The 13,939-nt window shown below is 33.9% G+C and overlaps 1 protein-coding gene across 1 annotated transcript in view; it reads left to right on the top strand.

The window, feature by feature from the left end:
- Nucleotides 1-12,725, top strand: part of ADAM9 (ADAM metallopeptidase domain 9) — a 145,732-nt gene extending 133,007 nt beyond the window's left edge. Inside the window, 4 exon segments of the mRNA XM_043563717.1 lie at nt 2,860-3,001; nt 4,739-4,826; nt 9,547-9,614; nt 11,259-12,725. Of these exon segments, the coding sequence (XP_043419652.1) occupies nt 2,860-3,001; nt 4,739-4,826; nt 9,547-9,614; nt 11,259-11,352 (392 nt within the window). The 3' untranslated portion in view covers nt 11,353-12,725.
- Nucleotides 12,726-13,939: the final 1,214 nt, after the last annotated feature.

Raw genomic sequence — 13,939 nt, 5'->3', positions numbered from 1 at the left:
TTTATAGTTTTCTTCAAATTTGGAAAGATTGTAGTCATTATTTCTTCAGATATTTTTTTCTGTCTTTCTTCTTTCCGTTCTTCAGGACTCCAGTTGCATATATATTTGGCTACTTGGAGTTCTTTAACATTTCACTGTTTTGCCTTGATTTTTTTTTAAATTCCTTATTCTCTGTATTTAATTTCAAATAGTCTATTGTTATTCTTCAAATTCACTCTTATTCTCTGATGTTTGATCTGCCATTAATTCCATCCAGTGTGTTTTTATCATAGACATTGTAGTTTTTATTTCTATAAGTTCTAGTTTTTTTTCATTACTTTCATATCTCTACGTAGCATGTTCAATCTTTAGCTTCTTGAACATATAGTTATAATACAATTATAATAACTTACAGTGTTTTTGTCTACTAATCCTATCATCTGTATCATTTTCTTGATTTTTCTCCTCATTTTGAGTCATATGTTTCTTCTTTGCATGCCCAGTAATTTTTTTTTTTTTTTTTTAACTGGATGCCAGTAACTCTGAATTTTGCCTTGTTGGATACTAGGTATTTTGGGATTTCTATTGATGAACTTTGTTCTTCAGTGCTGATGTTACTTGGACATAGTTTGATCCTTCTGGGTCTTGCTTTTAAGCTCTATTAAGCAGGACTTGAACAGCAATTGGTCTAGGGCTAATTTTGTCCCATTACTGAGGCAAAAAGCCTTCTGTTTATTCCACTCAGTGCCACATTGATGATGAAGTTTTCTACTGTGAATGGTAGGAAGAAGCACTCTTCCTCATTCTGTGTGACCTGTGTGGTTTGTTCCCACTGATCCTTTTAGAGGATTCTTTCTCTGGCTTCAGGTGTTTTCTTTACATGCATACATTGATCAGTACTCAACTAAATATTTGAGAGGGGCCCTTTGCAGATCTTTTAAGTTCTGTCTGTGTAGCTCTCCTGTCCAGTATTTTGCTCCATGAACTCTAGCTGCCTTGGCCTCCTCAGACAACCAGCTCCATCTCCTCAATTCAAGGAGACCACTGAGCTTCCCTCACTGTCATTATGATCTGTTAGCTTTCCCTGAGCAGCAAAGCTCACCTTATTTGTTTTCTCTCAGGGATTACTTTTCTTTGTTACCTGATGTGCCCAATGTCTTGAAAACTGTTGCTTAATGTATTTTGCCTGGTTTTCTGGTTATTTTAGCTCACAGGATAAATCTGGTCCCTGTTATTCCATCTTGACTAGACGTGGAAAGTTGGAACTATGTATGGACCTCAGTGGCTCTTTATCATTCCATTGAGTGGGTGTGCTATAACTTGACTTAGCTGTTTTCTAGTTATTTGACATTAGGTTTCTAAGTTTTTGATATGCACTGAGAACATACTAATACTTATGCATTTTTTCCAGTTGAAGGATAAATTACCAGTAATGAGCTTATTAGGTTGAAGGTATAATCCTTTTTATGGTTCTTGACCACAATTCCAAATGAATTTATGTTAATGTCGCTGATAGTATGAAGGTATCAGTGTCAATATAACCTTGTCAGTGTTGGTTGCTTTAATTTAAATTCTGTCTACTCATTAGGAAGTATGAAATGAGACATCAAACTGACTTTAATTTTTTATATTCTTATTTTTAATTGGGTTGAATTCTATTTCAGGTAGTTTCATACAAGCTTTAACAGAAAGTTTTGGTACTTTTATAAACTTAATATATTTTATAGACAACTTTATAGTTTACCACTGCTGTTTATATTTAGTATATTTTTTCTTTTCCTAAAGAACATGGAATATATCAAATTAATATGAATTGATGAATTTTTAAAATTTATAATAAGACTTACAACCTAGAAACCATAAAAAATAATGTTGATAAAATTAAATACCTAAAAACAATAAATGTATGCATAGAGAAAAGCATTGGATCCTAAGACAAATGATAAAATAGGAAAAATATTTCCAACTCATATCACAGACAAAGCTAGTTTCCTAATGTATAAAGAACCTTTAGAAACTGAGAAGAAAAAAACCAATAGTCCAATAGAAAAATAGATTGGATAGAAAAAGAAATACAGTATTTCCTTACATATGAACAGTTGTTTTCCTCATAATATAAAAAAAAAAGTAAATTAAAATTATATAAGATACAATTTTTCACCTAACAGGTTGGCAGAAATGCAGAAGGTTGACTCTATGGGTGATACAGTGAGGAATTCTTATATATTGCTGGCTGGCATGCTAAATTGTAACCACCACTGTGGCGGACAGTGTGTGCCTTAAAAAATGATGAATGCCTTTACTCTCTGATACAGCAATTCTACTTCTGCAAAATTATTCTATACATATAGCTGTATCAATATGATATGATATATGTACAAGGTTATTTATTATAGCATTTTTTTTAGAATAGCAAAAGGTAGGAAAAATAAAAGTATCGGTAGGGCACTGGCTAGATAAACTGTAGGACATCCTTGTAATGGAGTTTTGTATAGCTGTATAGAAAATGAGGTGGTCCTCTGTATGGTTTGGGAAGATGTACATAGAAGCAAAAAAAAAAATGATGTGCTCTATAGTGTTTATGATATGCTACCTTTTGTGTAAGAAAGGGTTGGCAATAAAAGCATACTTTATTTTTGCTTATGTTTGCATGAAGGAATACTGTAAGAAACTAATGAAAGTGGTTATCTAATGGAAAGGCAAAGATGAAGTAGTTAGGGAAGAGGTATAAGCAAGACTTCTCAATGAATTGTTTCTGTCAGTTTGACTTTTGAACAATGTGAAAATTAATGTAAAACATTTATAATCACCTAGTATGTTTTAGTTAATATGTGTTAACTTCTAATTTAATGACCATTAATATAAAATTCTTTTCTCTAGAAAAGAGTACTGCATTGAGAGATGGACTTCTGGTATTCTTCTTTGTAATTGTTCCCCTTATTGTGTTTGCTGCTTTTGTCTTCATCAAAAGAGATCAACTATGGAAAAGCTACTTCAGAAAGAAGAGATCACAAACATATGAGTACTTAAATTTTTTTCTTTTAAATTCATAATAAAGAATTTAAAGTAATTATTAATGATGACAGTCATATCATAGAGGTTGGTTTAAAAATAGAGTTCTAAGGGTTCTTTCTATTTTTTTGACATAATTAGCAGAGGTTAAAGGATAGTGGTGATTCAGCCACCTCTTATAATGGTGAGGGAAAAGATTATAATGACCAGCCTGTATGCTACTGAAAATGGCCCTTAGGCTTCATTTGTTTGACATTGATTTCTGATAGTCGGGTAAGTATAATTTGGGGCTATAGCTTCTGACTTGAGCTTCTTAATTAGATGTTAAAATATGGGTGAAAGATAAAAAATGTAAATGTCAAAAATTTTTTTCCATGTATATTTCAAGTATCAGTTCTCATAAAGGAAGAATATTTAATACTGAAAACATACTTTGTGAATTATAATTTTTTTAAATGTTTATTTTTGAGAGAAAGAGAGAGAGAGAGAGCGAGCGAGCATAAGCGGGGTAGGGGCAGAGAGAGAGGGAGACATAGAATCTGAAGCAGGCTCCAGGCTCTGAGCTGTTGGTACAGAGCCCGACGCAGGGCTTGAACTCACAAACAGTGAGATCATGACGTGAACCAAAGTCGGTTGCTTAACCGGCTGAATCACCATGCACTCCTATTTTGTGAATCATAAGTTTTTAAGAAATTAGTTTTGATGGAAGGAAGGGCTGTTATAATTCAGACAGCTGACATTTCTGGTCTATGTGTTGGACTCCTGCACGACTGTCTCTCAACTATCACTTCTAACATGTTGGCTTTCGAATAGAACATACTAGCATGTTCGAATATAACATATAGCATACTGGCCTTGTAATCAGATCTAAGATCTAGCTTGTCATATGCTAGAATTGTGAACTGGAATAATAAATAAAGCTCTCTGAACTTTGGTTTATTTCCTCTGAAATAGGGATAATATTACCTGTCTCTTAGGGTTGATATGAGGATTAAATGGGAGATTATTAACAAAATCCATAGTCCATTGTTAGCATAATGTAATTATTTAAAAATGAGTTTTTATTATAATAAAAATAGTTTATCATGATAATGATTTCTTATTTAATATATTTTGATAGAGTACTCTGATGTGAGTTTTAATTTTTAACGTATTCTAAAACAGATTTATCTCCTGTTCTTTCTTTCTCTTACTTCCTGTCACACTCAAACTGACCAATCCATAGATAATTCTCCAGTCTGCATCTCTGAAATTTTAGTTCCATAATCATAGCTCTCTCCTATGCATCTCTATTGAGCTGACTTGCTGTTACCTCAGCATGTCTAAAATTTAATTGGTATCTTTCCAACCAGCTTGTTTGCTCCTCTTGGGCTTCCTAATTTTTAGAGTGACTACTTAACATTTTGTGTATTCAGCCTAAGAATATGCATTTGCTTTTTGATTTTAGGAACGCTTTAAGAGAAAAGTTTGGAAAACACTGGCCTAGTTGGCCAAATTTTATAGTTTCTTAGAATTTTAGTTTATTTAATTGTAAAGTATAGTTAACAAAACTTTCCAGTGCTGTAAGGATTGAAAATACGTGAAAGCGGTTAAAAGTGCCATAAAAGTTTTAACTATCATCATGATCATCATTACCACCACTGCAGACATCATTATTCTATATTTGAAAAAATGCAATGTCATTTTCTACATATCATGTAGAAATGTTCTAATCTTACCTTGGCTGAAAAGTAATTGTCTCTTTCAGATCAGATGGCAAAAATCAAGCGAAAGCTTCTAGACAGCCAGCGAGTGTTCCTCGACCTGTTTCTTCAGTGACTCCTCCCAGAGAAGCTGTAAGTTTCAGACAAACAAACAAAATTTATTATGGTATCATGTTGCTAAAAATGAAAAAAATTATTGTTACATGGATATAGAAATAAGCATTGATGATTTCTTTATAATTTAAGAGTGTGGTCTCTGGGTAGGGTCCCTGGCTCAGAGAAGTCGGGAGAAGATATGTAGACATTAGGAATGCTTTGTCCTGAAATCAAGATTGGGAAATGACATGGGATCTATACTGTCACTGTGTTTTTCTGTGTCTGCTATCTTTCTGTTTTTAATGCCTGCCTTCCCTAGGGCATGTGGCCAAGACCTAGTGCTGAGCTTTTGCAATAGGCCTAATTGTCTCAGTAATGGAAAAGTAAACACTGTTCCTCTGAGTGTTTTAGGGAATACTAGGATAATATCCTTTTTTTTATATGCATATATCCCTAAAAAATATATGATATTACTTCAAATGTTTTGAACTTCTGGATGTTAACACTTTACCAGATATATGATTTGCAGATATTTTCTTCCATTCTGTCTTCTCACTTTGTTGATAACATCCTTTGGTGCACAAAAGATTTTAATTTTTATGAAGTGCATTTTATCTTTTTTTCCCTTTATTGCTCGTGTTTTGATGTCATATCTAACAATCTATTGTCAAATCCAAGGTCATGAATGTTTACTTGTATGTTTTAAGAGGCTTATGATATTAGTTCTTATTATTAGGTCTTTGATCCATTTTGAGTAATTTTTGTATATGATATGAAATAGGGTTCAATGTCATTCTTTTGCATGTAGAAATCTATTTGTCTTGGCCCTATTTGTTGAAGAGACTATTCTTTCTTCATTGAGTGGATTTAGCACCTTGTGGAAAAGCAGTTGGCCATAGATGTATAGGTTTCTTTCTATACTCTCAGTTCTATTCATTTGGACCATATTTCCATCATTATGGCAGTTCTACATGATTTAATTATTGTAGAGCTATGAGTTTTGAAATTGCAAATTGTGAGTCCCCAACTTTTTTCTTCTTTTTCAAGATTTTTTGTTATTTAAGGCCCCTTTGATTCCATATGATTTGGGAATGTACTTTTCCATTTCTGCAAAAAAGGCAGAATTTTGATAGGTGTTGTGTTGGATCTGTAGATCACTTTGGGTTGTATTGACATATCATGACAGTGTTGAGACTTTGAACCCATGAACACCAGTTGTCTTTGCATTTATTTAGGTCTACTTTAATTGCTTTCAGCAGTGTTTTGTAATTTTCAGTATGCAAGTCTTCAACCTTCTTGGTTAAGTTTATTATTAGGTGTTTTATCTTTTGGATGCTATTGTAAGTGGAACTGCTTTCTTAATTTCCTTTTTGGATTTTTCATTGCTGATTTTGCATGTTCATGTTACTTCCTGTATCTCTGCTGAATTCATTTATTAGCTTTAGTAGCTTTCTTGTGGACCCTTTGGGATTTTCTGTTACATAGGATCATGTTATTTGTGAATAGAGGTAGTTTTACTTCTTTCTGACTTGGATGTCTTTTATTTCCATAATTTTCTTGTCCAGTTGCTCTGGCTAGATCTTCCAGTACTATGTTGCATAGCACTGGTAAAAGCAAGCATCCTTATATTCCTGATCTTGGTGGGAAAGCTTTCAGTTTCCTTGGCATATTAAAAAAAACCTTTTTTTTTTTTTTTTGATGTTTATTTATTTTTTGAGAGAGAGGGAGCAGGGAGGAGGCAGAGAGAGAGGAGGAGGCAGAATCTGAAACAGGCTCCAGGTTCTGAGCTATCAGCACAGAGCCCAATGTGGGGCTTGAACCCACGAACCACAAGATCATGACCTGAGCTGAAGTCGGATGCTTAACCAACTGAGCCACCCAGCCGCCCCCCCTTGGCATATTTAAATATTTCTCCATGTTCTTCCAGTGACATCTTTCATGTTGATTGTGAGAAGTACTTAAAGCAGTTCCTGATAGCTGTTTTTAAAGGTTTTCAGCTGTTGGTAGTCAGAGTCCTTATTTATGAAATTGGGAAAGATCATCTCTCTTCTCAAACCCATTTTTGAAATATGAATACAGCAATATCAGCTTTTTATTTTTGTTTCATATTACCTTATATCTGTTACATGTAATTTTTTTGTCCTAATGTTGTCTCTTATAAACACAATATTTTATTTAAAAATTTTTAAAAAATATTTGTCTTAAAAAATTGTTTTTAATGTTTATTTAGTTTTTTTTTTAACCTTTATTTATTTTTGAGACAGAGAGAGACAGAGCATGAATGGGGGGGGGAGCAGAGAGAGAGGGAGACACAGAATTGGAAGCAGGCTCCAGGTTCTGAGCCATCAGCCCAGAGCCCAACGTGGGGCTTGAACCCACGAATCGTGAGATCATGACCTGAGCCGAAGTCAGACGCTTAATCAACTAAGCCACCCAGGCGCCCCCAAAATATTTGTCTTTTAACTGGAGACTTTATGTTAATTGCAATTATTAATGTAGTTTTTCTACCATATTACTTTATGATCTTTAATTTTCCTGTTTTTTGTTTTTTGTTTTTTTTTTTTTCCTGTTTTCTTCCCACACCACACATCCTCTTCTATTTTTTGGGGCTGATTTAGTTTCCCTCTTGCCCCATGTCATTTTTCTCTTTTGCTTGTGTTTAGATACATTGTTACATAAATTAGATTCAAATCTGCCAGTTATTTGTGATAGTTTCTTGTAGCTTCATTTTTTTAAAAGCATTCATTTCTTTAAACATATAAAAATACCTACTTTTTGTGCTTTATCTGATCATTTTAATGTGTGCAGTCTTGGTTTGTTATTTCTACTGATTCTTACAGTGGCTTATTTGTTAGTGTGCTTTGTGATACTGATTGTAAACTCATATTCTCTGGAATTTTATATGGGAGAATTTTACATGAAATTTTATTTCAGTCCTGAATTATAGAGTTCCTACAGAGAGTGTGTATATTTTCCTTGGCCACATGCCTGGGGTCAATTTCAGCTTCTCTAAATTAAAATTTTTGTTGGTATTTTGGGCCGCACAAGTGTTATGAACTCTGGCCCCCCAAACCCTTGTGAGGATGAGTATGTGTTTAGAAATTACCCACAGAGATTATTTTCTTTTATTCCCCTTCTACCACCACCACCGTCTATTTAGGCAGTTCCCCCAGTTCTTCGGGACAGGTGTTTCTTCACTGAGTTAATCCAGTGAGGACATTGCCCTTCAGGGGCCTAGGCTTTTTATGTTAGGTCTTAGATTCAGCATTCCATCCAATGCAGGCTTCAGGTTTTGTCTTCTAGATCTATGTATTATTTGAAAACATATAATGTAGTCCACCAAGGATGGAAGATATTCATAGGACCAATGCTGCTACATCCTCTGGACTCTTTCATACTTTTACTGTTTTTGGTCTTTAAGATATTTCTTACTCCTTAGAAATTCATTCAAGCATTAAAAAATACCTATTAATATTTTAACCAGCATTTTAGGTGTTCTCTACTTAGAACATTTTAGTCTACTGTTGGTGAATAATAAGCCTGTATCCTATTGTTTTTAATAACTGTATATCTATACCATTCCATCTTATGGATTTATCACAGATTTAAAAACTGGTTGTTTCCAATCTTGTTACCATAAAAAAATGCAGCATCAAGCATTCTTCTGTATAGGTCTGTGCATACATGTAAAAGTATATGTCAAATAAATTCCAAGAAGTGGAGTTGAACTATCCTTTTAAAGTGCTGCTTCTATGGGTTAATGGAAAGGGATGTAGACATTTTCTTGCATCCCTTCTCCATTTTCGCAATAAAAGCAAATCATTTTATGGGGCCAAAAATAGACCACCTGTTCCACAGCAGGACCCAGAGAATGTTCAAGGTCTTCTCCAACACTGTGCATATTTTGTCACTCATAGAGCTTTAGAAAATAACAGCAGTTAGTAGACAACATCTTGGTCAGGATCATATTATCGGTGATTCAGTAATTCATCTGATCTTCCCTAACTTTTCCTAACATAAATGTGATGTGTAAAAAATATTCTTACTTTTACTTTCTTATTTGAGGCTTATCTGTTTACTTTCTTATTTGCTTTAGACTCTCACTTTATTGTAAAACTTCATTTCAACTATCTTGTCAAGGAAGAATATCATGAATTCCAAAATTAAGTGTTGTAAATTAGGACTATTTACAATACCAGTTAGGTACTATACATGTTTGGCAATACATTTTTGGAAATTTTTATTTAAAATATATTGAAATAGGAAACATGTTACCTTTTAACTAATGTAGTTGATTAAACCAAGATTATAATAGTTTAGTGTTATTGAATTAAAAAAAATAACCTTAAAAGAAGTAAGTAGTCCACATTCAGTGGCAAAATGTTGAATAGGCAAAATATTTTTGAATGTCAGCATCGTAAGTCATCTATTTATTAATGTTATCTATTTATTTAAAATTTATTTTGAGAGAGAGTGATAGTGTGCATGGGAGGATTCAGAGAGAGAGGGAGAGAGAGAATCCCAAGCAGGCTCCATGCTGTCAGCACAGAGTCCAGTGCGGGGTTCTATCTCACAAACTGTGAGATCATGGTCTGAGCTGAAATCAAGAGTTAGATGCTTAACTGACTGAGCCACCTAGGTGCCCCAATCTATTCATTAATTTTAAATATATTGATTACTTTCATATGGAAAATAAACTGTATAGAAAATAAATTTATGAGTGCATTGTGGTAATAACTGTTTCTTCCTTTTTTAGCCTATATATGCAAACAGATTTCCAGTACCAACTTATGCAGCCAAGCAGCCTCAGCAGTTCCCATCAAGGTCTGAAGTGAATTTACTTAGATTACTTAAGCAGAATAAAACCCAGGGTTAATGTCTAATATTTCCCCTTGTATTTAATTTAGCACAAGGTATTTATTATCAACAGTTTAGATCGAATCCAATTTTTAGAGAAGCTTTTAAGAACTTTTGATATAAATTTTGTCATATTAGTGCAGTGTCAAAATGAAATTTTAAAGAAGTCTGAATAGGACAAGCAAATGGTGCTGCAACCTTTGGTGTATGTAAGTTTCAGAAGCAAGGGCCTTTAAAGTACCCAGCAATGGCAAACCAGATGGGTTAGACCAGCCCCTCCTATTAGGAACAGCTAGAAAAGCTAGACAGTGTGTAATAAAATATGTGCTTGAAGGCATGAGAGAACTACCAAGGAAATGAGGAAGTATGGGGCCCAGGAGAAGAAGGCAGTCTGGAGATAATTCCATCTTTTGGGGAACACTTTACTGTCCTGGACATATTTACCTATTCTGAAAATGAGAACGGAGAGACTAGGAAACTGAGGAGAGCTTTCAACAAATTCACAGGGTTGAGGGGACTAAAACTGAAGCCCTGCCAAAGAGGAAGTACCCTGGCAAACTTCCCAGGTTTTGTGTTGGGACCCAGCAGTAAGGGTAAACTAGATCCTCAACTTTATTTCTATGATTTTTTTTTATGTTTGGCCCCTCATCACAAAAGCAGACACACAAGAAAAGACAATGTGTCTAAAACAAGAGAAGCAATAGACCACAGAAACAAACTCAGAGGGCAATCCAGTGAGTGGCACTATCAGACACAGACTTTAAAATAACTGTAATAATTATGTCACAGAATTAATAGTCAAGATTGAGAATTTCAGCACAGAACTACAAACTTTAATAAAAGAATTATATGGAAATTCTAGACCTGAAAAACACAAGAACTAAAATCTTTCAGTTCTCAATAGATGGGCTTAAAATCAGAAAGAAGGAACATTTATTACGATATTTTGCAGTATATAAAATGCATCTTACCCCTCCCACCTCCAAAAGTCCTTCAAATTACAATTGAATTGCAACACTGGGGAGTGTCCTCATGTATAATCTTTATTATGTAATAAAGAGTTCATTGAAATCCAGCTGTGCATCAAGAGAAGAATACATAACTCGTGAGACAGATATTCATCAAGTAATGTGGTAGTGTGTTATTGGAGTAGAGTAATACTAGAATTAGATGAAGAGGGTAAGGAAGGGTAGAGAGGTTAAGGACAGGTATAGAAGTCATAGCAGGTTTAATTCTCAGAGTGGATGTAATGTTTTGAGGAAGTTGGAATTTCAGCTCTATTTATGTAAACAGGGAGCTAGTGACCTCGTGTGTGTTTTGCAGTTTGTCTTTTCAATTTCATGTGCTATTATATTTAAAAGTATATAAACCAGAACCTTCATACAATGGTTTTTGATTATAGAATAGCATTACTTTGTGGTAGTTACTTCATTTTACGCCCTGGTTTTTGTCTTTAGCCATTGCATATCAGATGAATAATAATCTCAGAATATAATGTACTCTTAAGAATTGTCAGCAGTGTTACAGATGGTGTTACACTGGGCTTGTAATGAAGTAGTATTATTTCATGTAGTTGAAACACATGATTAACTGTCTTTTTTCCTCTTACAGGCCACCTCCACCACAACCGAAAGTATCATCTCAGGGAAATTTAATTCCTGCTCGTCCTGCACCTGCACCTCCTTTATATAGTTCCCTCACTTGATTTTTTTTTTTTTTCCTTTACTTTTGCAGATATCTTCAGGGAACTAAGATAATCCTTTTTTTTTCCTGATATTTTCTTGAAAAGCCTTTCTTCCTGCTGCAACTATGAATGACAACAAAATACCATGAAACAAACTTTACTAACATAGAAAAACAGAAATCGAGTAGTGGCAATTGAGAAATCTACGAAACACAGTAAAGCCAGGGAATCTAGAATAACATTTCCATTTCCATCACTGAATAAGTTTTATTCAGTCGTTCCGTGATGTTAATGTACTGAACGTGGATTATGTTACTTTAAACATGTTATTGTAATGACTCTTAAATTAACTGTATTGGTTTAAGTTTTGTCATTAAGCACTTAAGTGTAATTCTGAATTTTGACCTTAGTTGTCATTAATGTAGTTTCTGGTTGAACACGTGATAATCTAATACCTGTGAAAACTAATTAGCTGTCAATAATATCTAATACTTTTCATCTTGCACGGACTAATAATCATCATATGCTATAATCTTGTCTGTCTCATTCACTTCACAAATAAAGGAACACTCTGTCTTCAGAAGAATGGGCAAAACCCACAATTCAGAGATCATAATCTTATTTTGGAAGTACAAAGCATACTAAAAGTTTGTATGTGTGTATTCACATACAGTTATTGTCTTCTATTTTTATGATCATTCTATGGATAAATGATTCTATGGATTCTAAGGATAATAGAGTCTATGGATTTATCTATGGATAGTGAATATTAGAAAAATTAATTTAATAATAGAATTTCTATTATGAATCATGTTAAAGCATGGAATTCTTTTACAATAGCATTATTTTAAATAAATGAAACTTTAAGGTACGGAGTATTTAATAGAACTAATCAGATATGCTGTTGATACATGGCTGTAATAAAGCAGGAGCTCTTATAATATCTTCAGTCAAATCGAGATATCATAAAACCACTTGAGAATTTTATGAGCACTTTAAAATCTGAAACTTCAAAGCTTGCTATTAATATAATTTAGAATGTTTACATTTACTAAGGTGTGCTGGATCATGTCTCTGTTGATACTAATGTTTTCAAAGAAATTAGGCTGGAGAAAAGAAGTTAGAAAAGGTTTTCTTAGATAAATGCAAAAAAGCAAGTGTGATGTGTAGTAGTTATTATTCCAGCTGTGTAAAAAAAATGAATTTTTACTTTGGAAAAAAATGATATGAATGGTAAAATTTTGAACACTTAAAAATTTTTCATAACCTTTCATAATAAAGTTTAATAATAGGTTTATTAACTGAATTTCATTAGTTTTTCAAAAAAATTTGGTTTGTGTATATATACATATACAAATATAACATTTACAATAAATAAAATACTTGAAATTCTGTTTTGTGTCACCCAGTAACTTTCTAATTACCCAGCTGTTTATAAGCTTATTAATTAAAACATCATATTAGTTTTAGATAAAACTACTAGTCAAACTTTTACAGATATTATGTCACTAATTTTCAGATTTCTGCTAAATTGTGCACAGTAGCTTTTTTGTTATTAAAGGAAAACAGATTAGTTTTGAAAAAGACTGATATTTCAGTTCTCTGAAGATGGTACACTGTTTTAACAATCTGGTATATATTAAAAATTGTACATAGGACATGGGTGGATAAATACTCAGGGGCCAGGTAGTCCATTAAAACGTTAGGGTATGGGGTGCCTGGGTGTCTCAGTTGGTTGAGAGTCCAACTTTGGCTGAAGTAATGATCTCACCTTTGTGGATTCAAGCCCTGCATTGGGCTCTGTACTGACAGCTCATAGCCTGGAGCCTGCTTTGGATTCTGTGTGTGTGTGTGTGTGTGTGTGTGTGTGTGTGTGTGTCTCTCTCTGCCCCTCCCCCCCTTGTGCTTTCTCTCTGTCTTTCCCTCTCTCTCTCTCTCTCTCTCAAAAATAAATAAAAATTAAAAAAATATTTAAAAGAACAGTAGGATATAAACATATAGTTTCCACTTCAGTGGAAAACTATGCATTGTCTGGAGTCTAGACTCTAGAAGAGAATTTACCCTTCCTAGCTATAGGATTCTATAGAACTATTTTACAGCTTTAAGCTGTAGATAACTGATAGCAATGTAAAATAATTCTTGTCCATAGATGTAAAGGTAAATTCTGCCCAGCAGAGAGAGGTTGAGCTGACATCCCTCCCTATTTTGCCTCCACTGGCACATTGATTTTGATATTCCTGATCTTTGGATTCTCCATTGAACTGGGTGTAATACCTTACCACTTTCCTCATTAATGAATTAAACACAATCTTCAACAATGTGTTCATTTATTTTTACTTTTTTTGGTCAAGTTTATTTATTTTGAGGGAGAGAGGGAGAGAGAGTGAGCACAAGTTGGGGAGGGGCAGAGGGGGAGAGGGAGAGAGAGAATCCCAAGCAGGCTCTGACGTCTCAGTGCTGAGTTGTGATGTGGGGCTCAAACCCATGAATCACGAGATCACGATCTGAGCCAAAGTTTTATGCTTAACAGACTGAGCCACCCAGGTGCACCTAATGTGTTCATTTTAAAAAAAAAAAAGTGTAAACAATCCCAAATGAAGATTCTTTC

Source organism: Prionailurus bengalensis, chromosome B1 (assembly GCF_016509475.1).
Source record: "Prionailurus bengalensis isolate Pbe53 chromosome B1, Fcat_Pben_1.1_paternal_pri, whole genome shotgun sequence".
In the NCBI taxonomy this organism is placed as follows: domain Eukaryota; kingdom Metazoa; phylum Chordata; class Mammalia; order Carnivora; family Felidae; genus Prionailurus; species Prionailurus bengalensis.
Note: the sequence above shows the minus strand (reverse complement) of the source record. Positions and strands in the feature narration are given on the sequence as shown.